This window comes from Gavia stellata, chromosome 26 (genome assembly GCF_030936135.1).
Source record: "Gavia stellata isolate bGavSte3 chromosome 26, bGavSte3.hap2, whole genome shotgun sequence".
NCBI classification, from domain to species: Eukaryota; Metazoa; Chordata; class Aves; order Gaviiformes; family Gaviidae; genus Gavia; species Gavia stellata.
Window position 1 is genome coordinate 9,568,408 of NC_082619.1, and position 23,640 is coordinate 9,592,047.

General features: G+C 56.0%; 1 protein-coding gene and 1 non-coding gene across 2 annotated transcripts in view; one reads left to right on the top strand and one right to left on the bottom strand.

The window, feature by feature from the left end:
- LOC132319256 (protein VAC14 homolog) overlaps nucleotides 1-23,640 on the bottom strand; it is a gene marked incomplete at its 5' end in the record, with an annotated part of 87,830 nt that overhangs the window by 63,078 nt on the left and 1,112 nt on the right. Inside the window, 7 exons of the mRNA XM_059829579.1 lie at nucleotides 3,877-4,027; nucleotides 9,942-9,969; nucleotides 15,670-15,779; nucleotides 16,567-16,674; nucleotides 17,699-17,761; nucleotides 18,449-18,616; nucleotides 20,971-21,121. Coding sequence (XP_059685562.1) covers nucleotides 3,877-4,027; nucleotides 9,942-9,969; nucleotides 15,670-15,779; nucleotides 16,567-16,674; nucleotides 17,699-17,761; nucleotides 18,449-18,616; nucleotides 20,971-21,121 — 779 coding nt within the window. The remainder of the gene's footprint in view (nucleotides 1-3,876; nucleotides 4,028-9,941; nucleotides 9,970-15,669; nucleotides 15,780-16,566; nucleotides 16,675-17,698; nucleotides 17,762-18,448; nucleotides 18,617-20,970; nucleotides 21,122-23,640) is intronic.
- Nucleotides 21,965-22,035, top strand: TRNAG-GCC (transfer RNA glycine (anticodon GCC)). The gene has a single exon. It is a non-coding gene; the product is annotated as a tRNA-Gly (tRNA).

Sequence of the window (23,640 nt, forward strand, 5' to 3'; positions counted from 1 at the left end):
CTGCACTCAACACGTTTCTCAGGGACTTCTCGCAGCCTCCCCCGGAGTAATCCACCGGCTCCTGGGATATCCACGGACTGCCGGCTGGAAGCAATGACCTCGCGTGTGTTAGCGCACCCACGTATGGTGTCAGCCTCCCGGTAAACATCCCATAGCGTGAGGAGCTCAGAGGGTACGCCACTGTCCCCGCCATCTCCGGCAGGAAGCCAGGCAGGAGAGACCGGACCGAGCTGGAGAGGAAAGTGCCTCCTGCGAAACAAAGGGTCATAACCACTTCTCCTTACAAAGCTGCGGAGAAAGGAAGGAAGAGATGTGAGCAAGAGCTACCCTGTACGAGGTGGCAGATGGTTTCAGCATCCTTTTGGAGGGGGCTCGCTCCTCCCAGGCAGAGCAGAGCTGAAGACTGGGCTGGAGGGCTTGCACCTATGCTGTCACGGAATCGCAGAATGGTTTGGGTTGGAAGGAACCTTTTAAAGCTCATCTAGTCCAACCCCACTGCAGCGAGCAGGGACATCTTCAACTAGATCAGGCTGCTCAGAGCCCCCTCCAACCTCACCTGGAACGTTTCCAGGGATGGGGCATCTACCACCTCTCTGGGCAACCTGTGCCAGTGTCTCACCATGCTCATGGTAAAAAAGTTCTTCCTTCTATCTAGTCCGAATCTGCCTGCTTTTAGTTTAAGACCATTGCCCCTTGTCCTACCGCAACAGGCCCTGCTAAAAAGTCTGTCCCCATCTTTCTTCTAAGCCCCCTTTAAGCACTGGAAGGCTGCAATAAGGTCTCCCTGGAGCCTTCTCTTCTCTTCTCCAGCCTGACCAACGCCAACTCTCCCAGCCTGTCCTCATGGCAGAGGTGTTCCACCCCTCTGATCATCTTCGTGGCCTCCTCTGGACCTGCTCCAAAAGGTCCATGTCCTTGTTGTGCTGAGGACCCCAGAGCTGGACCCAGTGCTGCAGGGGGGTCTCACCAGAGCCGAGGGGCAGAATCACCTCCCTCGACCTGCTGGCCTTGGTGACAACCTCTCTTGAGTCATCAAGTATACTTGTCCCACAGTTGGCAAAACACTCCCAAAATAAAGCAGGCAGCTGGATTCCTGTTCTACAAACCGGATCGGCATTTGCACTATCACCCCAAGATCTTGGGCACAGCCCTGCAGACCTTGTCCCTAAAAAGCGGCCAGAAGATAACCAAGGACAGACTCCTGGACCACATCAAACTCAGCTGGCCAAGGTCAGCACCCAGCCACCCTCTCCCGAGGCAGCCGGAGCAGGTCGGGAGGAGAGACGTCGGGTGTCCCAGGCGGTGCTGGGCTGGCCCCGGCTCATTTGTTTGGAGAAGGCATCGAGGGCGGCTGACCTTCCATAACCGGAGAACAAAGCGGCTAAATAAAAACTGGAGCTGGGAACGGGCTGCGGAAGTGGGACATGGCTTTCCTGACTAATCAACCAGCATCTGAAGGAAACTGAACTCAATGGCAGGGAAACAACTGCATAAACACATCCCGAGGGAAGAAAGGGAGCGAGAGGAAGCGGGGGGAAGACCAGGGGGGCACCAGCCCCTTCCGCCTCCCCTTCTGCCCTCACCACTCGGGTGGCAAAGCCTGGAGCACTGGGATGGAGAGCGCAGCATGGAAACCTGCTGCGAGCTCAAGGCTTTAAGGGTGCCCATGCTCATTTACCTGCAAAGCCACCAACTGCACGCTCAGACGGGCCTCAGGGGTAGGAGGGGAGCGGACCTGAGATGGCTCAGCCGGCGCAGCTCTCCTCCCGCTGCCAGCTCCGATGGCATCTCGGTCTAAAGTGTGACGAAGGGAACAGAGCGATTTAACCCCGGGGAGAAGCGCGGGTACCCTGCAGCCTCCCCTCCAATGGTGCAATAGCATCCTACCGCTGAGACGGCACCATCCGAGCCAGGGTGCGCTAGCCGGGGAGGTGTGCTTGGGGAGCGCTCCCATACATCCCAGTGCAAAACCAGTGACCGCAGAAGGGGTACAGCCTCTCTTCGGTGCCAGCGCCTCATGATTTTTGCCTGGCAAGGGTTGTACTCACAAACGCGTCAGCCTGCAGGGCAGTTTGGGTTCACTCACTCTCACCGTACATCGCTACCCTGGAACCACGCAGACGCAGGGATTTCTACTAGCCACCCTCCCACTCCAAAAAAAGCCCCGCCAAAACAACCCTCCAACAAAAAGCGTCTTTTCCAAGAGCCTCCGCTTTTCCAGGCGTAATCCAGGAGGGTCCTGGCCCAACTGTGACCCCTCATTCCCCTGGGAGCCGGAGCCCAGCAGCCGATCCGCTCTCAGCCCTGGGTGGTCAGAGCCGGACCGGACCGGGGCCACATCCCTCCACGCTAAACGTCCCGAGGCCAACGAACCGGCACCTCTTCCCCTCCCCAAAACCAGCTGCCTTTGGGTGAAAGCCAACCACCCTGCAAAGTTCAGCCCCAAATAAATTTCCAAAGAAACAATTTTCCGGTGCATTACAAGGACGGGAAAAGTAGGTGAGGAAAGCCAGCGCCTGTTAGGACCTGCGTGGGGGCAAGTTGCCCCACCCTGGGGCAACAGAAGCTCTGGCTCCAGCAGACCTCCTCAACGTGGGGAGAGCCAGACCCTTTTCAAACGTTACACTTGAATAAGTGAAGCCAAGCTGCTCTTCCAGCTAGCTACCAGGGGCCACGGCAGCTGTTAGGATCCACGCCATGCAGCCTGCTATTTTTAGATCATCCACAAGGAAGGAAACCTCAGACAACCGTCAGCATGAGCTGAACTGCAGCTCCTCAGCTGCTTGGCCAGCGCCGCAGGAGCTGCTCCACCCAGGCGGTCTCACTTCTGACACGGGGAGGATGGATGAGACTTGCAGAGACCTCGGGGAGGTCACCGGCATTGCAGCCCCCACCCCTCCATCGCAGAGCCTGGCTAGGGCTGCCAGCCTGAAACGGGTAGAAAAAACCAACAAAGCCCACCCAAACAACCCCGAACCTGAGCTGGTTGATGGTGCGGACCTTTCTAAGCCCAGGGAGGGGTGAGTGATCTGGGATGGTCAGAGAAAACAAAGCCCAGGGAGCGGAAAGCAAAGCCTCCCTCTCTGGCGGTGATTTTGCAAGGCCCTGTGGCAGCATCCTGCGCAGGGAGAGGCAGCCTTGGCTCCGCGCTCGGGTTGCAATCCAAAGCTGCCGTGAAACGTGCTTTTGGCCGGGACGACCTGGCCCGGGGAGTACAACAGGGAGGCCCTTAAATAGCAGCAGCAGCGGAGAAGGGGCAGCCAAGCAACTGCAAAGATGAGCCACAGACAAGGGAAGGTGGAAAAAAACTTCCCAATGTGCCAGGATGATTAATAAAAGGCTTTTTTTAAGCCCCCAAGTCCCCGAAAAATAGGATTGTCCCTCTTCATCTCTCTTCTGAGGTCCTACCTGACACTCAGAGCACCACAGCAGCTCATAGTCAATGTGGGCAGGCAACACGGGCACAGACTGAACCCCGTGCAGATCCATCCATGTTTTGGACACCCGGGCTTGCAGCCAGCATCCCGTCCGGAGCTGCTTTTAGAGGCTCTGAGAACTTTTACAAGGAGAGAAGAGGCTAGCACCCAAGGTCCCATTAAAAACAGGACAAGAATGACCTCCCTCCACACTGGCCTCTGTAGCATCCTGCTGCTAGACAGAGTCCTAAATCCCCAAAACATGACCTAGAGGAAAGAGCAATAAAAGCCCTGGTCCGCGCCACGGCAGACGCAATCCCCAAGTGATGCCGGGTGGGGATGGATATATTGATTTATGACTGCGAGAGAGGCTTCTCCTTCTGCCCGAGCAAATCTGACCGGTGCCGCTGAGCATCGAGTGAGCCCAGGGAGCGGGGTGGCACGGAGCTGTGGCACTCACCGGAGGAGCTCAGCTGGCCAGCCCTGGCCGGGACGTGAAGCTCCACCGGGCCGGGTCGCGCATCGGAGCCATCGGAGGGACCGTGACCCTCCGTCTGTCCCGCTGGGGAAGAAGCAATCTCAGCCAGCACTTCCAGGTCCTTCAGGATAACCTGCGGAGAGAGGGATGGCGCGGGGTGAGCAGGCACAGGGGCAGAGGCAGCCGGCGGGGTGAGCTTTCCTTTCCAAACCCACAGCCGGAGAGGGTGAGATGGGAAGCAGACACCAAATCCCAACACATCAAGAGAGGCGTAGGGAAAAGAAGGCTACCTATGAAGTTCAAAGTGGCAATTTCAAATGATTGCAGAGGGGATGGGGCAGGAAAGAGAAAAGGGGAGGAAAAAAAACCAGTTTCTGCTCTGCGAGTCCCGAGGGAGCGTGTGAAATTAAACCTCATTTACGCAAGCAGGAGCAGGGCTTGCTTCTCCCTTTTCCCACTCTGGGGATGTCTAGGCTTTGCTTCCCCACTCCCCTTCATAACCGCAGATTTGGGACAACCTCAGCAAGAGCACGGGGATGCTCTCGGCGGCAAACATCCGCCTGCCCGCCCAGCTCGCCCCATTCCGGGCAACGTCTGAGAGCAGGCTCGGCTGCCTGCGCCCGGGACGGCGAGGCAGAGCTGCCATTCGGATTTCATAGCTCTTTCCTTCCAGAAGTCACCGAATTAATCTATATATAGCATTTCTGGAGAAGTTATTACAGGGTGGGTTTTTTTTTTTGTCCTCAACCCTTCGCATGTCTCAGGCTATTTTGGGTCCCCCCTCATTCAAGTGTCCTTGGGTCTAGATGTTTCATCAGCCAGCCCTGATGCCCGGAGTGTAGCCGGGCTGTGCGGAGCAGAAAGGCTGCCAAAAAGGGCCAATTGCCACATCGAACCCATCAGCATCCAGCACAGCACATCCCCGACCACCCCTTGCCCACCAGCACCGCAACCCAGGCTTTCCACATGTTCTCACAAAGGCACCTTTCTGAGGAGCTGCAGTTATACGGGAGTTTTAGCTTCTAAGCTACCAAAAAAACCCCCTTACCCCTGAAAAAAAGGTCAATTACATCTTTTTTTTTTTTGATCATGCAGAACTTGAAAACATGAAAATCAGAAAGAGGAGCCCCTGGGTTTCTCTGTTGCAGATATCTTAAGCTGGTGGGGTGGTTTTTTTTTTGTAATTAGGGCTGATTTTTAAGGCCCCAGCAGCCTTTGAGCAGGCATCAAGGTGTCCAGGCTTCAGTGCAGAGCCGGCCGTGGGGAAGCAGCCTGCCGCAGGCACCACGAGGCTCCAGCACGCTTGGGAAGACCCTCTGCCTCATCGACATGATTAAGTCCCAACCCGTGACTCCCCCAGGGATGAAAAAACCATAAGATAACAACAACTTGTGCAATCAGGAGCTATGATGCTGCTGTCCCCGAAGAACATGGCACCTCCGTGACGCTGCCAGGGATGGGACCTCGTTGCCATCATGGGACGTCACTGGCACCGCCAGCCTTCAACCTCTTCCAGGGAAGCGATGCTATGGTCCTCGGCAGAGGAAAGACCTTGCTCCTCCCTCTCCGCCTGGCTTTGCGGGCTTTCAAGCACCAGTGGCTCAGATAAAGCAATGCTGATGGTTTCATTTCAAGCAGAGGATGCCCCTGAGCAGACCTCTCAATGCCCTACGTAGACTCTCTAGTGGCTCATCATGCGGCTCAGCTGAACGTGCAGCCTTTGAGCAGGGGAAGGCACTAATTTGGGTCTCAAGCTCTCACAGCTGGGGAAATAATACCCATGGAGGTTTCCAAGTCTCATTGTCTTTGGCTAAAACTGGCAAAGAGACTCAGGGCTTGGCTACCGGGGCCGGCAGGCGGGTGGGAGCCGGGACTCTTGCTCATGCTACTGATTTTGCTGAACGCAGCACGCATGCCAACACAACCAGGATGACGTATCCTACCATGCCAAGGCTGTATCAACATATGGCTGCTGTACCGCACGAACCAGCCGCCTGTGATTGCCACCCTGCTGCATTTGCTGCTGCCACGATGCCCCCCTAGAGCCCCCCCACCCAGCCGAACGCTCGGGCTATCGTCCAGCGTAGCTTTCACCAGCAGCTCCCGCAGCATCAGGAAACAGAACCAAGACCCTGGGCTGGGCAAAAATCACTCCTGCTGCTTCCCAAAGCATTTAGAGCCATGTCTTATCCCATAAGGTCAGATCCTTGATCCAGCCTCCCAGAGCCCTGTGCTGAGCCCTATCTCTGAGATGCTGCTTGGGCTCGGGATGCTCCAGCCAGGCTGCCAGGGCAGCAGTGACGGGCACCACCGAGGGCACAGCTCGACCTCTCCAGCTTTGAAGAGGTTAAGGGGTGGCTCCCCAAGCCAGACATGTAGGTCACAGGCAGGAGGTAGAAAAAGCAGCATGGGCTGGATTTTGCAATCGGAAAACGTGGAGGAAATAAGAAGCAGGAGGGACGGGTGCACGAGCACCTGGAGGAAGAGGAGGAGAAGGAGCAGGCGGCCGCGAAGACCTGGGGTTTTTCAGCCGTGGGAAAGAGGCAGGGAGCTCCGGCTCCCGCTGCTTCTTCCCCACATGCTCCAGAGTGGGCTCCCAGCCGGGGACGGAGGAAAGCCAGGAGCGCTTGGTATGCGCTGCACATCCCTGCACTAAGCAAAGCTGGAGCCGGCAGCTGGCTTTGTGCGAGCGAGGAGGCTGTAAGAAAGCAATATCCTGCCATTGCCATGGCAACGGGCCGGCTGCGCCAGGAGCGAGTCGGTCCCATCCGTCAGGAGCCAAGCTGCCGTTGGACCCGACAGCGCTGGAGCACAAGGGCCAGAGCCGTTCCCAGCCGCTGAGCGAGGGCATAATCCCGACCGCCAGCCCGGAGGAGCAGCCACCAATGATGTTTTCCCGGCCCAGAAGGGATTTCCATGAAGGTTTCCCGTTGGCGATGAGATGTAGGGCGCTGCGCCCCTGCTCCGGGTGAGCGTGGGGCTGGTTAGCGTGAATTGGAAGGAGCATCACGACGGATGGGGAGACCCGGCCGCCGTCGCGAGCTGGTCCCGGCCCGGGGACGAAGGGCAGCACGGAGGAGGGTGAACTCTTTGCAGGGCCAGGGGACAAGGAGCAGGTTATCAGCACCGCAGGGGGAAAAGCAGGGGGAAAAGCAGGGGGAAAAGCAGGGGGAAAAGCAGGGGGAAAAGCAGGGGGAAAAGCAGCCCCCGAATGGCGTGTGGTGGATGGACGCACCTCCCGCGTCCAAAGCATCACCTTGATGCTCCTTGGGAGGACTTTGCCATGGGCCAGGGTCACCCCAGCGTTTTGGCCAGAGGCAGAGGAAGGGGAGGTGACCCCAAATCCGCTGCAGACCCTTGGGGAGTGAGACTTAGCACCCTGCAGCACGTGCTGACTCCCAGGACAGCCAGGCAGGCGGCGGCAGCAGCTCCTGGGGCACGCACGATGGCAGGGATAGGGCCTGAGCTCCTGAAGATGCTGTCCTTGCTGGTATTTATGGGAAAAGTTTTTTTTTAAAAGATTAAAATGCCTGCGTGCAGCAGGGAGGGGCTCACAGGCGGCCTCAGATTGTCCCAGGGCAATGAAACGGGGCTCCCAACACCAGGAACAAGGTTATTCTCGCCAGGGAGAAGAGGGGAATCCAGCTGAAGCAAGATGCCACCAAGATGCAGAAGAGAAAGGTTAAGGGTTGCAAAGCACTTCTTCAAAAGGGACCAAGATCAGGGTGGCTGTGGAAAACCCCCCGGCATTACCAGGATCAGCAAGGCAGGGGGGTAGAGGAGCGACCCGGGGGGGACCAGGAAGGATGCTGTGGGGTGCTTCCTCCTGCTCCAACACAGCCCCGCGCTGCCGCAGCGCGCACCGAGGCTTCCCCAGAGGGCTTAATTTATTTTGGTTTGTTTTTTTTTTTTGTCCTCCCTCTGAACCTCTTAGCCGTAGCCAGGGGAGGGGAGGCCAGCACGGGCAGGCACTCCCGGAGCCAAGAGCGGCCAGCAGCGAGGCTGGCCGAGCCCCAGACACACACGGTGTGAAAAGCAAACTTGCGTCCCCCCCCCGCCTCCACCGGCTTTAAAGACAGAAAAAGAAAAGAAAACCCACCATTAATCTTCCCACACCAATTTAACCGGACCTCTTTTCAGGTTCCCCGGCACAGCAACTTTTATCCTCTGATCTTGCCAAGACCTTTCTTTTCCCCCCCTTTACAGCCACCAGATTTCAGCCTGTGGCCGGGAGGGGATGGGGAGCAGAGGGAAGGCAGCGGGGCTGGGGGCTTCTCCTCTCCTCCCCGGGGCAAATCCCGCCTGGATTTGCTAACACACACTCACAGCATCAGCAAATACAGCAGGCGGTGGGGGGGGTCACTTGGTAACACAGCCACAATCACCCAAAACCAAGCTACAACCTGAAAACTCCCCGTCCTCCCGCCTGCTTTTGCAAATCCCCCATTCGTCCCCGCTGTGGGCGTGCGAGGGCCAGGCAGGAGCACGAGCACTGTCACAGCTCAGAGCACCTCTTTAAATGTGTTTAATTAGCGTAGTGGGAGCTTAACATGCACGCCACCTGATGCCAGTCGCAGGGCGGGATGCCAAGGAGGTATTTCGGAAGGGGAAGGGGAAGGGGAAGGGGAAGGGGAAGGGGAAGGGGAAGGGGAAGGGGAAGGGGAAGGGGAAGGGGAAGGGGAAGGGGAAGGGGAAGGGGAAGGGGAAGGGGAAGGGGAAGGGGAAGGGGAAGGGGAAGGGGAAGGGGAAGGGGAAGGGGAAGGGGAAGGGGAAGGGGAAGGGGAAGGGGAAGGGGAAGGGGAAGGGGAAGGGGAAGGGGAAGGACAGGTCCAGCCAGGGGCCTGGGGCTGGAGAAAGCCGGAGCTGCCCCAGAGCATCCCTGCGGGCCACACCGTGGGGGGCTGGATGCCTGCCACCCCTTCAAATTCAGCACCCAGAGTCCCAGAGCTTATGATAGGCAAAGGGTTTGCTTTTATTTGCTACCCTGTCTCCCATCCGGCACCTTCCTCCGCACCCTGGGGAGGCGGGCACCCAAAGCCAAGCTCACCAAATCCCACATCCTAAACCTTCATCCCACCCTGGCCCCACCCCGAGCCAGCTCCCCGGCACAGGTCTGCCTGTCCTCTGCGGCAGACAGGTTTTTCTGTGGTTGTAGTCTGCTCCGTGATTTCACCCAGGAACGCTACAAGCCTCCCCTTGAGCCCAGACTGCCAGTCCACCCCGAGTTGTTCGGTGTACATATAAACTGTAGACGCATATGTATACGCCAGCCAGGCAATTATGGTCCCGAGCTGGTGCTGAGCCAAGAAGCTGCCTGCGGATCGCACTCCCCCCAAGGAATTTCCTATTCCTGCACGATGCAGTGCACAGATTATCTTTCAACCCAGTGCCCTTGCAACACCTCGAGTCCTCAGAGAAAGCATCACCCCACCCTGCTTTAAGACTTCTGCTTAGGGGCTGCTGCCACGCACGGCAAGCTGGGCTGACCGCGTTTTCCAGCATTCAACTGAAGTTATATACCTCTCTCTATACCCCACCATTTCAGTCCTAGGCTCACCCTCAGTGTCACTTCCCTCTTGAAAACGAGTAGCCTCCCTGCTTCGGTACCTTGCAGCTTTGAGTCTCTCTCCAGAGAAGCTTTACCAACAAAAAAATTAAAATAAAAGCCAGGCACACGTACATTAGAGTGCTCCTCTTTGCAGCCTTTAGTTTACACCCTCTGCTTTGCATGGGGTCACAATATTTTGGCCGTGGCGAATTAAAGGCTGGGAGCTGGAGCACAATGGCTCTAAAACCAACAGAGCAAAGCTCCAAACCAAACCACGCTAAGACAGCTATTTGCTTTGGCACAAGCTTTTGTTCAGCTTCGTTGTACTGGGAATCGGGCGCGATGGGAGAAGTTCGTCAGGATTTAGCGCGACAGCACAGCTCAGAGAGCAGGGCAGAGACCCGGGCTTCAAAACCCTGCGGTGCTGCAGCAGGATACGCAGGAGGGGTGTCGGAGTTAACAACAACGGAGAGAGACGAATACCAGGATACCACCATACCTGGGGTTCCTCCTCTCCTAGTTTAATACTGGGAAACCAAGAGAGGGGCAAAATGTTTCGGCTTGTGATGGAGAAGTTGGCTTGAAGGTCATGCAGACGTTCAAGTCCAACACTACCTCCGCAAGCAGTGGTAGCTCAGGCTCAGCTAATCCTCTCTAGGGAAGGGTACCAACTCTCGTCCAGTGCCAGGAGCAGACTTCTGAAGGATGCTCTAGAAGATATAGCTGCAAGCAGCTAAGAAACCATTTGGATCTCCTTGCTGTTGGAGCGAGTCCAGAGGAGGACCATGAAGACTATCAGAGGGCTGGAGCACCTCTCCTATGAAGACAGGCTGAGAGAGTTGGGGTTGTTCAGCCTGAAGAAGAGAAGGCTCCGGGGAGACCTTATAGCAGCCTTCCAGTACCTGAAGGGGCCTACAAGAACGCTGGAGAGGGACTTTTTACAAGGCCATGTAGTGACAGGACAAGGGGTAATGGCTTTAAGCTGAAAAGCGGTAGATTTAGATTAGATACAAGGAAGAAAAATTCTTCACCGTGAGGGTGCTGAGGCACTGGCACAGCTTGCCCAGGGAAGGTGTGGATGCCCCATCCCTGGAAGTGTTCAAGGCCAGCTTGGACGGGGCTTTGAGCAGCCTGGTCTAGTGGAAGGTGTCCCTGCCCATGGCAGGGGGGTTGGAACTAGATGATCTCTAAGGTCCCTTCCAACCCAAACCCTTCTATGATTCAAAGCCTTGCCTGGCCGCTGCATAAACGCAGGTAGGTTTTCACATCAGCGGAGACGAGAGGAAGCTGGAGTCTATCCTGCTTCACATCAGACACCAGCTCCACCTCATGCGTCATTCCTGTATGAGTCAGACAAAAGTCCCAGCACAACTTCCAACCCCCAGCAAGACTGAGAGGAGCAGATAAGGAAACAGGAACACGTTCAGCCCTAAAGAAACAACTCCATTTTGGAGCCAGAGAAAGGAAAACAAAGCAAAGAAAGAAATCAGCAGTGTCACCGCTTCACAGTTTTCTCAGAGATGCCCTCACTGCCTGTTGTGTCCACCTGAACTCAGCGCCTGGGTCGAGCCGGGAAGGACCCAGGGAACTGAACAGCTACATCAGAAGCTGCCTCTGCACCAGGAGCTTGCAGAGGAAGACAACCCAAAGAATCACAGAATCACTAAGGTTGGAAAGGACCTGTAAGATCATCAAGTCCAAACACCAACCCAACCCCACCATGACCACTAAACCATGTCCCGCAGTGCCACATCCACACGTTCCTTGAACACCTCCAGCGATGGTGACTCCACCACCTCCCTGGGCAGCCTGTTCCAGTGCTTCACCACTCTCTCAGGAAAGACATGGTTCCTGATATCCAGCCTGAACCTCCCCTGGCGCAACTTGAGGCCATTTCCTCTTGTCCTGTCACTTGTCACTTGGGAGAAGAGACCAACACCCACCTCCCCACAGCCCCCTTTCAGGTAATTGTAGAGAGCGATGAGGTCTCCCCTCAGCCTCCTCTTCTCCAGACTGAACAACCCCAGTTCCCTCAGCCGCTCCTCATCAGATTTGTGCTCCAGACCCCTCTCCAGCTCCGTTGCCCTTCTCTGGACACGCTCCAGCACCTCAATGTCCTTCTTGTACTGAGGGTCATGGCTGGGCATGGCCAGGTTTGCCCATATGGCATCGGTAGTTTCTGACTGGCATTACGAGATGGGGAAGCGCAATGAGAGACACAGCAGCACACCAAAAACTTGCTCTGGAAACAACAGAAATCTTCCAGGCTTCAAGGCTTATCACTTTCCCAAAATAGCTGGTAGCTACGCATGACAAGACACCACGCTAGATGAATCCAGTACCATGGCTGCGCTGAGAAACTGGTCCATACTGCAGTCATCAGGTTTGTAGTTTGAAGGCTAAAGATCCTTAAAACGCGTTCAGAACCCAACTCGAGTTTGACCAGCTCAAACACCTCCAGAGAACATCAACTCACGTGTCCTCAAACTCCACTAGCTGGGGCCACCCAACCAGGCGAGGACATCCAGTCTCCACTAATCCCAGCAGCCTCGTGCTGAGGACTGCAGATGGTGCAGATGGCTGGCAGTGGTTTTGGGATGCAGCTCGCTGCTACAAGGCTGCCTTGAGACCATCATCTTGTTTCCCAGAAGCCATCCCAAAGGATGAAGCCAACTCTTGGCCATCAACCAGAGATGAAAGCAAACAACTCCCTTAGTTCACCAGGACATTGCCTCTTTCGTAACACCGACAGCCTGCAGACCCTTAGCTCTTACTACAGTGAAAAACTCCCCAATTTTTCCCCAAATAGTTGGGACCTGCACTGGGACAGGAGACCCCAACGCAGGAGAGGTCACATTATGGCATTTTTTGTCTGGTTTGTGATCCTGAAGTCTACCTGATGGTTTCCCACCTCCTCAACAGCAAGGATGTGGGAAGTACCTGTTGCAGGAGACTAGGTTAAGGAGAGATGGTTGGACCCGAGATGGTTGGAGCCCAGACGGCTGAAGCAGACGTCCAAGAGGTAGCTGCTTTGAAGAGCTAAGTCACTCCTGTCCTACCCAAGCTACTGAATTATTCAAGGCTGGACCAGGCTCTTGCCAATTCTTCTAACACGCACAGAGCTGCTCTGCATCTCATTTGATAAGAAATCCTAAGGGGCAGATTTCTCACGGTATAATTTGCAAGTAGAGCTGCGGCTTAATAGGATTTGATCTTCTCCAGGACACACGTTGTAAGGGCGAGACGAGGTGGCTGTGGCCCCTCACAGCCCTGCAGTTATCCGACTGCTTGATCTGCCTCACGTAACGGATGCTGGGGTCTGCAAATCGCATTTCGAGTTGGACTAAGTTTCGCTTTGATGTTGCGAACGACAGCCGAGGGCCAAACACTCAGACATGCAGAACCGAGGGGAAGGAGGGACCCAGAACACTGGGAGTTTGGGAGAGGGGATGGCCAAGGAGCAGCATCCCAGGTGATATAAGCCAGCCCTGTATCTGATGTTCCTGCAAAACCAGCTCCCGCCGCAGCAGTGCAGCCTGCCACCCACCCGGCACGGGGCTCCTGATGGAAGAGGAGCACGAATCCTCGACCCGATTACATCTCCACACCAAAATAGGCATCGCCTGCGCAGGATGGGGGGGAAAAAGCCCCTCAGGGTAACGCGTATTTTCAGAGGGAATCGGCCAAAAGAGAAGCGGCGTGTGAAGCCGGCTGGTTCGGAGGTGCCTGGACACTGTCACATCCACCAGCTCCGTGCTGCCGCGAGGCAGGTGAGGAGGATGCAGGGTGGCATGGTTTGCCACAGCACCGTTAGAGAAGGATGCTAGACTTCTGCCAGCACAGCAACAAGCCATTTCCAGCCCGGCGTGTGCCAAAATTGCTTGTGAAAACCCCTTCCCCAGCGACGCAGGACCCGGGCAGAGCCTGAGCGGCTCAAGTCAAAAATCCACCCGAGCTGACCCCGGGAGGTGGCTGACAGCGCCGGGCTTGCCTCGAGTCGGCCAGATCCCAGCCACGTCACGTACCGTGGCCCTGCGGCTCTGCCGGGCTCCGCTCCTGCTAAAAGGGATGGCAGCTGGGCAAAGCTCCTCACCGGCTATCCTCTCCCTGCATCTGCCAAGATAAACCTTTTAGGGGGGTTGCCAGCAGAGAAGCAGCTCGTTTACTCAGCGCAAAACCAGGGCACCATCCTGAAAGGCAAGACGTTTGATAAACATGTGAAATCCGGCTAAACATCTCCCACTGACCGTGCTCCTCTGCCTTTGAGATGGAGCGGCACCAGATTCCTGTGGGCTGCTGCCTTTCTCCGGGGGAAGGCAGCAGCCGAGCACGGCGAGAACTGCTGCAGCTGCAGCTCCGAAGCGGGCTCGCAGCTCGCCCTGGCTATCCTTAATCCCCAGGCAGCACGGAGTGGGAGCAGCGGTAATGGCATTGCGTTAATGCGATCCTCTGGGCCTGCCACGCCGGCTCCCAGCGCCGGCATCTGCAGCAGGGCACATGTCAGATGCAATCGCTTCCATCTAACCCACTACCCCAGATTCTCCTCCGGAGGATGAATGTGGCCCTGGCACCACCTCTGTGTTCGCCTGTGATGGCAAGAACATGTTTTTAGGGTGAACTGAGCAACGATGGGGGCTGTACCAGGCTCTTACCTCTGGATCCTGGTACCCGTTGCTCAAGCTGAGTGGTGGGGCAGCAGACCCACCCCCCAGCACGTCCCCCCATCTCAGAGCGCATCCTCCAGCACAGCAACAGAGCTCACTTTCCCACTGCGTTCAACCCACAGCGATGTTTTTCACCCCATGTCCCTTATCAATTCATTTTCTCATTTCTCCCCTTCCTTCAAGGGCTTCTGCCATCTCTCTCCTCAGCAGTCGCCTGTTCTCTGCCAATGCCTGAGCTGTCATCTCCCTCCTGGCCTCCTGCCCGGCCCAGCTGCTTTCCTGACCCCATTTTCAGACAAGGTTAAGGTCTAGGCCAGGCTCTAGCCTTTAAGCGGCCTTGCCAAGGGTGGAAATATCCAGGTTCTTTCATTGTGGTCCAAGTCACAAGGGCAGCTCCCATACGGGCTGGCAGCTGTGCTGCTCAACAGGCTCGAGCCAGCGGCCAGGAGGAAAACAGCTCCTCTCTGCTATCGGTCCCACAAGCTGTCGCTTTCTCGTCCTCCATCGCTCTCACTTCGGCGCTCTTGGCTTCCTTCTGCTTACTGCGGTTTCCGAGCGCTGGAAGTGCCTGCCGGACCAGCGCGAGCTGCTCTCCCAGCGAAGTGATGAGGCTAAGGTCTAGGCAGAGGCATCCAGTCCAAGGAGCTGCAGATCACCACGACAAGGGATGGGGCAGCGTGCCCAAGGTCCCCCCTCCAGCTCATCCATCTGACGGCACAGCAGGAGCTGTTTAACCATGCGGCACAGGGAAGGGAATCTGTCTCCTCGCTCCAGGCTGGAGAGGAGGGCCAGGAAGAGCCTCCCCAAGAGCACACCCTGGACCCAAAAGTTGCAGCAAGGCAGACTCCACCAGACAAGCTGCCGGAGAACAGGACTCCAAGGCAGGCTTGGTGCACGAGCTCGAAACAAGCCATCGTGCTGCCTTCAGACAACCATGCCCTGGGTGCTGTGGGGCACCCAGCATCATCCCTACCCGCCACCAAAGTGTTCACCACCTTGATGAGCTTCCCAGCTCACCGGCTGCACCCCAAAGGCGTGCCGGGTTCTGGGCATGGGGCTACGGCGACTTCCAGCATGAGACGAGCAGCAGCAATTTTAGCTTTGTACTAAGCCCTAACTACCACCTTTAAAAGTCCGATTTAAATGCAGCCTCGGGCAGTTGAGCCACGTGGCAGCTGTTTGCTCTTCCTGCAGAGCAACAAGCAACTTTACATGTCCATGTGTTGCTGAACATCACCCGAAACAAGAAGCACGCATGAGCCTCGGCAGCTCTGATATGGGTGCAAGGGCTGAGAAGGCAACAGCTCAACTGAGCCACAACAGTTTGTCCCCCAGCACAGACCGCAGTGTCCTCCACGGCCACTCCAGCCACAGCAAGCCAGGGAAGGGAGGCCCTTGCCAAGGACACTGATCACTGACCAAGCCAGCTAGGTCGCTCTGTCTCCCACCGCACACACGGGGTTTCGCTGCAGTTATACAGAAGAGTTGCAAACAAACGAAGAGGGCGACGGACAGACAGCGAGCAAGACACAGCCCTCGCGCCCGGCCAGCCTCCACACTCACATTTTCCAGATCTCCTTGCTGTTGTCTCCCAGGATCTGGAAGAGCCCGTCCAGGATTTCTGGCAGGTAATCCAAGAGGTTGATGTCGGGCACAGACTCTAAGACCAGGATCTAGCTCAGGGGAGGAAGAAGAAAGAGGTGAGTTTCGGAGAAGCTAACTAACATCACCAGCACAAATCTGGCGCGATACTAAGGAATTCAGAGCCGAGCTGTGTGGGATGGGGGGAAGGACAAGAGGACAGTGTGGAGTTGCCCATCTCGGAAAGAAGCTGGGCTAGCACAGGAGGCAAGCGATCAGCCTGCAGCATTGCTCCATTTCCAATCACAGCTCTGTAAAACAGAGCAGGGCTCAGGAATGACCGCCAAGACGCATGCAGGCAGACCTGGGATGGCAAACAGTATGGCTGAAAGAGAGAACACAGAGGCACGCATCTCTCCCCAGACCCTGGCCAGACACTGAGAGCTCCTGCCTTGCACAGAAAGGCGAAAGCAAGTAGAAATACCTTGCCTACTGGAGAGCAACATCCCTCCATCACTGCTGGGCGACGGAAAGCAGTCTGGCACTGTCCCCAGGGAGACTGTAATCTCTAGACCACAGCGTATCTACTTATACAAGCAACGCTTTGACCGTATTTTCTAACTTGGTGTTGCTGAACCAGGTTGGCAGACGTGCAATACGATGCCCCTGGGACTGCAACAGCGAGGTGAGAGGGAGCCGGTGTTTTAAAGAAGCAGGTAAAAAACTCAGCTGGCTTAAAAAACCTGCCCAAGTAAATTTGGGTGCCTGAGTTCCCACCTCACCGTGGACATTTGCTGTTTGCCCAGATGTGGGATGCTGACAGATCACGGCATTTTGGAGTTCGGACGGGCAGGCACGCCTGGGGCCGTGTGTACCTACCCAGGATATGATGAACCGGCGGGCATACTGGTTGTTGGAGTAAATCCTCTCGTGCAGCAGCGGGATGAAGCCTACCAAGTCAAACTGGTTGCTCTCTGTCACGATGTCCTGCAGAGCCCAAGCAGAGGGTGTCAGGAGGGATGGCCACCACCCCACACCCACACAGCCACCCCACCCGGCCTTTTTTAAGGCACATGGCAGGAAAAAGATGACAAGCAGTTGATGCATGGGTCCGCGGGGTCAGGGGACCCGGGGAGATGGCATCACGCGGTTTGTTCAGGCGATGAGCCAGTAATCCCCCTCGGGCAGGGACTAACGCTGGGCGGGACCCAGAGCGGGAGGCTCCTGCTGTGTGCCAGCCCAGCTGAGCAGGAGGAGGGTGGGAGCTTCTACGATTCATGCCTCAGTGGCGTGTGGCATACGTGAGCAAGCACCTTTGATATAACTACGTGTGTCAGGGGTGGGAGTGTCCCCTGGCTTTCCTTTAAGCTCTTCCTACACGCTTGGTGGATTTTGCCGCATGGCTAAGTCTCTCAAAGCAGCGCGGCGGAGCAGATCTCCCAGCAGGAAGGTTTGCAGCAGGCAATGCGGAGACTACGTTAACTGCTGTGCTAACGAGGAGGAGTGAGGGCAGGACCTGGCAGGGAGCCACTCACCTCTGAATAGCAGAAAAGGAACTGGGAGGTCTGTGAGAGCAAAAGACCGTCGGGCAGGCAGAACATAAACGGGAACTGAGCCCCCCCACCCGAAGCAGCAGCAGAGCAGCTCCACTCACATCGCTACTCGCTTAGGCAAGGGAGGAAAAGCAGAGGAACAGCCCTTCTGCTGCCTGGGATGGGGCTGCAACCCTACTCGGACTAAAACCTTGCTCCCCCAGACACCCGGCTCTCAAGAGCCGAACGCACACGTGGCACTGCGATAACCTACCAGCCCCTCGACCCAGCTGCCTGAGATCGCCACCAGACCCTCAATCTAAGAAGCTGTAGCCAGCGAGAGAAAGAGATGTTTTGACAGTAGCCACAGGACTGATCCGGGATGGTTTGAGGAGCTCCAGCCTCGGGAACCGACACATCCCCAGCCAGTACATGCCTGCAGCCTGCACCAAGGATACTCAGCTGGAGAGGAAAAATACCTTGAGAAGCCGATCGAGGAGCTCAGAGCTGCTTTTGACCTTCGGGTCAGGATCAGCAGCCAGCTATGAATGACAGAAACAAGAGCCATTGCAGCAGAGGGTCCCAGGTCTGCTGCCTGCTCTGCAGCGGAGCTCCCAGCAGGCTCACGGGACTGTTGCTCTCCTTTGGCATTATAGGAACGGACACAGAGAAGCCCCTTTATCGCCAGCTCCTCGTTAGGCTCCAACAAATTCTCCTGAGAGACTTCCTAAGGGTGACATCAAGCGCCCATCTCCTCCCCCAGCTACGCAGGTTTTCATGGGCCAGCAGCCACGCTCTCAAGGGGCAGACAAATACAAGTTTCCATTGATAAGCTGCAAAGACAGGCATATGTAGGCATGGTTTTGATGCTACAGTCCCCACAAAGCCATAGTACTGCAGAGCCACCTCACTTGCAGCAGTCCCGTCAGCCTCGTTTCCTAATGCCACTCAACAAGGAGCAGGAAAATACATCCTGGAGGTGAGGACAGAGAACGAGGTATCTTACAGTAAACTCCAGCACCCGCAACATCAGTGGCCACTGCGCTGTTGCAGGAATTGCTCATTTGGTCCTTCAGAGCTGCCTGGGTCAAAGCAAAGCAGTTTACTTGGAAGGAAGACCTTAGACAACTCGGTTTGTTTGACCCAGAGAAGACAAGGACCAGAAAACAAGTCTTACTTCTCCAGTGTGGGAAATAAAAACACATGAGGGTTGAGAGGAAGCTTCTTACCTTGCTGAGGCCATCGAAGAGCACGTTGAAGTGCTGGAGGACAGAGCCCTTGGCCACCTTGACAATGTTATAGAGGGCCTCGCAAGCATAGTATCGCAGCCGACTATCGGCGTCGTTGAAAAACGTCAGCACCGGCTCAATCAGCTCCTTCAGGTAGAGCCCAGAGTCCTGGCGGACAAGAGGAGACTGGTCAGTTGAGGACCGTGCCACGGGGAGAGGGAAGAGATGGCGCTGCCCTGGAACATACTGCAAAAATTCAGGCCTGCGATGGCTTAGTGCACCTACGCTAGACAGGATTTATTAATGAATTTTGCATTTTATTTTTGAAATTATTGGATTTTACTATTCGGGTACGGTGACAGCCAGCTGAGCAAGCTGAGAAATTGTTTCAAGGGAGTCTCCACCAGCAACGGAAGCGATTACTGCAGCCGTACTCGGCTGGTTTCGATTCCCAGAGACGCGCAAGAAGTTTGGGCAGTTATTCAAGTGCACCTTTCAAAGCAAGAGGGGCTGTTTCCCACTGCACGATGCTCATCTCTGCTGGAGACTGGCCCACAGGGAAATCCATCCCTGCCTCCCTCTGCCCTGCAGGCAGGAGACGAGGCAGATCCCCAGCGGTCACCAGCCCTCGCAGCAGTCAGCCAGGATTTATCCCACTCTACCAGCTGGTGTCTGCATAAACCCACCGAGGTTTCCAGGACCAGGGAGAACATCCCAGACAGCGACAGACCGAGCCTACCTGCACCTTCAGTTAAGCGAAGAAGCCCTTCGTCTGTTGGGCTACTCGTTGTATAGTCAGGAGCTGGGCAGCACGGAGGAGTTGGTGATACAGGCTTCATAAAAGACAGACAACCGGCAACCCCCAAAGCACCTTCCTGCCTTCTGGTCTCCAGAAACATCAACCCAACTGTGGTCCCAACTACCAGAGAGGAGCCGTTTCAGCCTGCTTATGGGCGAGGAGCTACCACAGCTGGCGGAGTTAAGCTGGACACATCTGGTGGAGGAAATGACTGCAGGGCTCTGATTCCCAGGCAAGAGTTACACGCTTTACACGCTGAACTTTGTCCTCCTGCACCGTGGAAGAGCCACACCAGGCTGACCTTAACTCTGCCCACAAGCAAATATAGTCATTAATGAGGCTGCTCCCCAGCACAAAAGGTTTCTGCTTAAGGATTCACCAGCACAGCAGGAGTTTCAGACAAACCCAGAGGTGGAGGCAGGAGGTTGGCTTGTTTTGAAGTTAAAAACCACTACTTTGGGGAAATGTCTCCCAAGTGTCTAGCAAAGGAGATGGTAAGAAAATCAACAGCGTGCAAACTAGCAGATTAAAGAGTTGAACTCCAAGTTTTATCAGTGCCCATCAAGGCCGCCTAAAACAAGTCCTCCACCCCCCAGAGCCAGCTGCACCAGCAGCTCCGGCAGCACGGAGTGCCTGTCCCCGCGCTGCGCAGGAGAAGGTGGGTTACGTGCCTGGGCCGCGGGCAGAGCAGAGCATTGCTCATCCCGGGGAGGAGGGTTTTGCAAAGAGATTCTGCATTTTAACAAGAGGACGAAGACAGGAGTGCTGCTCAGAAGCTCCCAGCCACCAGTGTACAGGCAGTTAACGTAGAAGCTATCAGGCTTCAAAGCATCTGCTCAGATCGATCATGACTCGTTAGAAGGGGAATAAATGAATTAAAATCTACCTTGTAGCTCTTCCAACAAGCACAGCCTGCTCTTCCCGAGCCCTCTGCTTTCTTTGACGTACACCTTGCTACGGACCAAAACTACTCCTTCCCTTGCAAGCGCTTTCAAAAACCAGCCCCATGGCTTGACTCAAAAGCCTGACGGAGCCGTGAGCCTGCAGAGTCCGTGCTCGCCTCCATGGGGACCTGGATGCTCTGGCAGAGCCCTGGGGGCAACTTATTGAGCTTGTTTTTGTTAACAAGAGGGAAGTTCTAGAGAAAGACCTTAATTGGGACAGAAATCAGCTGACTTCCCATGCAAGGGACATCAACATAACACTTCCAGAACTGGACTGACCAACCCACGTGTTCAGCAAGTCAAACTTCCGCCAAGCTGCTAGCTCAAGCTAACGCAGCTTGACACCTTAAGCCACTTGCTTACTTTGCCTATGCCTCTGCCACCGTTTGGCCCGAACCTTAACCCCGCTTCCCAAAGGCCCTGCCCGCGCTGCCGGAGCCGGTTGAGCTGGGGGTGGGAGATAGAAGGGCTACACCTCTTCTCAGCTCCGTTAACACGAATTAGTACTCGACCTGCTGAGTCTAGTCCAGCTGCTGGAGACAGAGGATGGGCAGATGCCCTTAAACCACGCCGAGGGAGCTGCTGAGGGAGTTGCCCAAAGGACGTGGCTGGGTGCGATGGGGAGACACAAACACGACCCAGCCGTGTGCTGCAATGCAAGGAGGGAGCCGGGGAGCTGTGGGGCCACCAGCCTGAGTCTCGCCACCATGCTGACCCAGGAGAAGCTGCCGTTCTCCCACCACAACCCGCACAAGCCAAAAAAACCCATCCGCACCTACCTTGCCTAAGGCAACGGAGCAAGCGGCCAGGCCAATGAGTCCCCCTTTCCGGCTGTGGGGGTGCTGGGAGAGCGCGAACTCCTGCGACAGGATCTGGATCACGTGTTTGATTTGAGACGTGTTGTTCTGGGCCACAAACTCTCGCACCAGCCTGAGGAGAGAAGAGGAAAGCACCCAGGGCACTGTAGGTTCTGCCTGATACAAACGCTCGGGAGCTCAGCTCCCCGCAGCCGTCAGAAACGGGGATTTTCGGCCACGACAAACACCAGGGAAAGCGGTACCGAAACGGGGAACACTCGAGGAACCCACAAGTGAAACTAGAGCTCTCCCCTCCTCCCTGCTCACATCCAACAGCGGCTCGCTGCCCTCCTGCTGCTCCCAGCCTGCAGCCTCCTACACCATTCATGAACTCCCAGCCCGGGATGGAGTCTCAAGGGCCACCTCACCAGGGCTGTGTGCTTGCAGAAAAGAAGTCACCAGGTGTTCAGTCAAACACCCCCTGCAAGAAGGCATTTACGAGGATTCTTTACGCCTGACACAGCACAAGACAGCAGCAGAGAACCACTCAGAACACACCAGGGGCTTGGTATGAATCGTTGCCCGCCAGACCCACGCCCAGCGCCAAGATTTTGGACCTTTCCAGCCACCCACGCATCGCTTCAGCTGATATTCCGTATATCGTATGTACTCTTACACAACGTGAACCTTAACAAAAAGCAGACAAGGTTTCCGCGTGCAATACCCCCTCCTCCCCAGAAACCTGCAGCTCGTTACCCAGAGATATTTAACGTCTCAGCTGCGCTTAAATGAAGAGACCTATAACCCTGCTCCAGTCTACGCAACCGCCTCAAGGTCCCCGCTTGCCCGGCCAGCCCTTCAGCCCCTGCTCTCCCTGCGGCCGAGCCACTGGCCAGCGGGGAGGCTCAGGCAGCTGTGCAGGCAGCTGTGCAGGCAGCTGTGCAGGCAGCTGTGCAGGCAGCAGCACACAGCTGGAGCATTGGTGGTTCAGTGGTAGAATTCTCGCCTGCCACACGGGAGGCCCAGGTTCGATTCCCGGCCAATACAGCACCTTTTTTCCTTGACTTCTATCCATAACGCAGACTCCTCAACCTAAATAAGGATCTTAACCTTAATCTTCGATAAAGGCACAAAAGCTTCCACTATCTAACTCTGCACAGGCTTTTTTTTAAGCGCTCTACTGAATCTCACGCTGCCCTCCCTAGACGGGTGCGCCACCCGCCAGTCACCCACTTTATAATCCCGGAAAATCGTTACAGAAAATGTTTATGAACTTTTCCCCCCAAAACACCAGCTCTGTTCTCACCCCACTCTGAGCAAAACAGCTGCCCCCTTTCTCCCTGGGGGCATCACGCAGCTGCCCCTCAGTGTCCCCACTCAGGAGACGAATTCTCCAACAGCTACAGCCCAACCTACTCTCACCAACTGCTGATTTAGGGCAAAAGCTCCGATCTCCAGTCCCACCCCGGCAGCAGGCTCCAGCAGGAGGAACACACCGAGCTCGAGCAGCACGGACCGACGGGGTGACCCTTCTACCGCCTGGATTTAATGAACGGAGCTTTGTTTGAACAGGAATAACTTCACAGGCTTCCTTCAAGAGTTTAAAGGGCTCAAGATTTAAATAACGAGGCAAAAGGCACCCAACAGCAACGTGCAGCATCGGAGAGTCTGCAGGCAGCAAGAGCTGCTCCCGCGTTATCAGCCAGAGGACAAGGAAGTACCTGAGCTGAGAGGCAGCAAGTCCCTCCTCGCTCGATGCCGTAGACGTGGGAGAGACGGTGCTGGTGCTGTTCTGTGATGAGTTTAAGGTGATCTAAATCTGCACCTCTGCAAAAAGGGTCGGCCCTTGCCTTTCTCCCCCTTATGCCCTTCCCAAACTGGGTTTACCAGCTTGATCAGTTGAACTGGCTCATCCCAGAATCAGACTTTGGTTGGCGTAAGCCAAGCACGAAACCCTAATCCTGGGGCAAAAGTCGGAGCAGAGCTGCTTGGATAAGGAGCATCACCCCGCACAGCAGCAAAGGGACAGTTCCTGAAGCATCCCCGTGGCTACAGCTGGGAGGACAGGGCAGCACGTCCACCAGAACCCACCGTTAAGAAACTGTTCCCGGGAAAAAAAGAGAAAATGAGCAGAAGATAAATATGTTGAACAGAAAAAGGGGCTGGATGCAGTGGCTTTGTACCTGAGCAAACACTCACCCCATCCCAAGAAGCATTTTTCTCTGCTGCCCAGGTACACCCTCCACGTTTGAGGCGCACAGTTCCCACCCCCCATCCCTCCCACGTCCCCCACTGAAACCTAAGCAGAGCAGCTCCATCCCCGCGTCACCGGCTGCTCCCCTCGCAGGTTCACCACAGCCGCAGGTTCACCACAGCTGCACCTCCTACCCGAAATCCACCCTCCAGCTCGGATCGTGGCTCCCAGCCCTGCACTGGGCTGTCCCACGAGGAGATGCTTCGGATCTCCTCCATGAGCAATCAGGCAGTACCCGGGGAGGACACAGCCCTTCCCAGGCAAAGCTGTGGACCAGAGCAGCGCAGAGCCCCCAGACCAACGCAGCCAGAGCGAGAAGACATGCAGGGAACACGTACGGGCAATGGTAGAGGAGGCACGGCCGTGCCAGCGGATGCCTGCAGACTGGGATGCTCTGA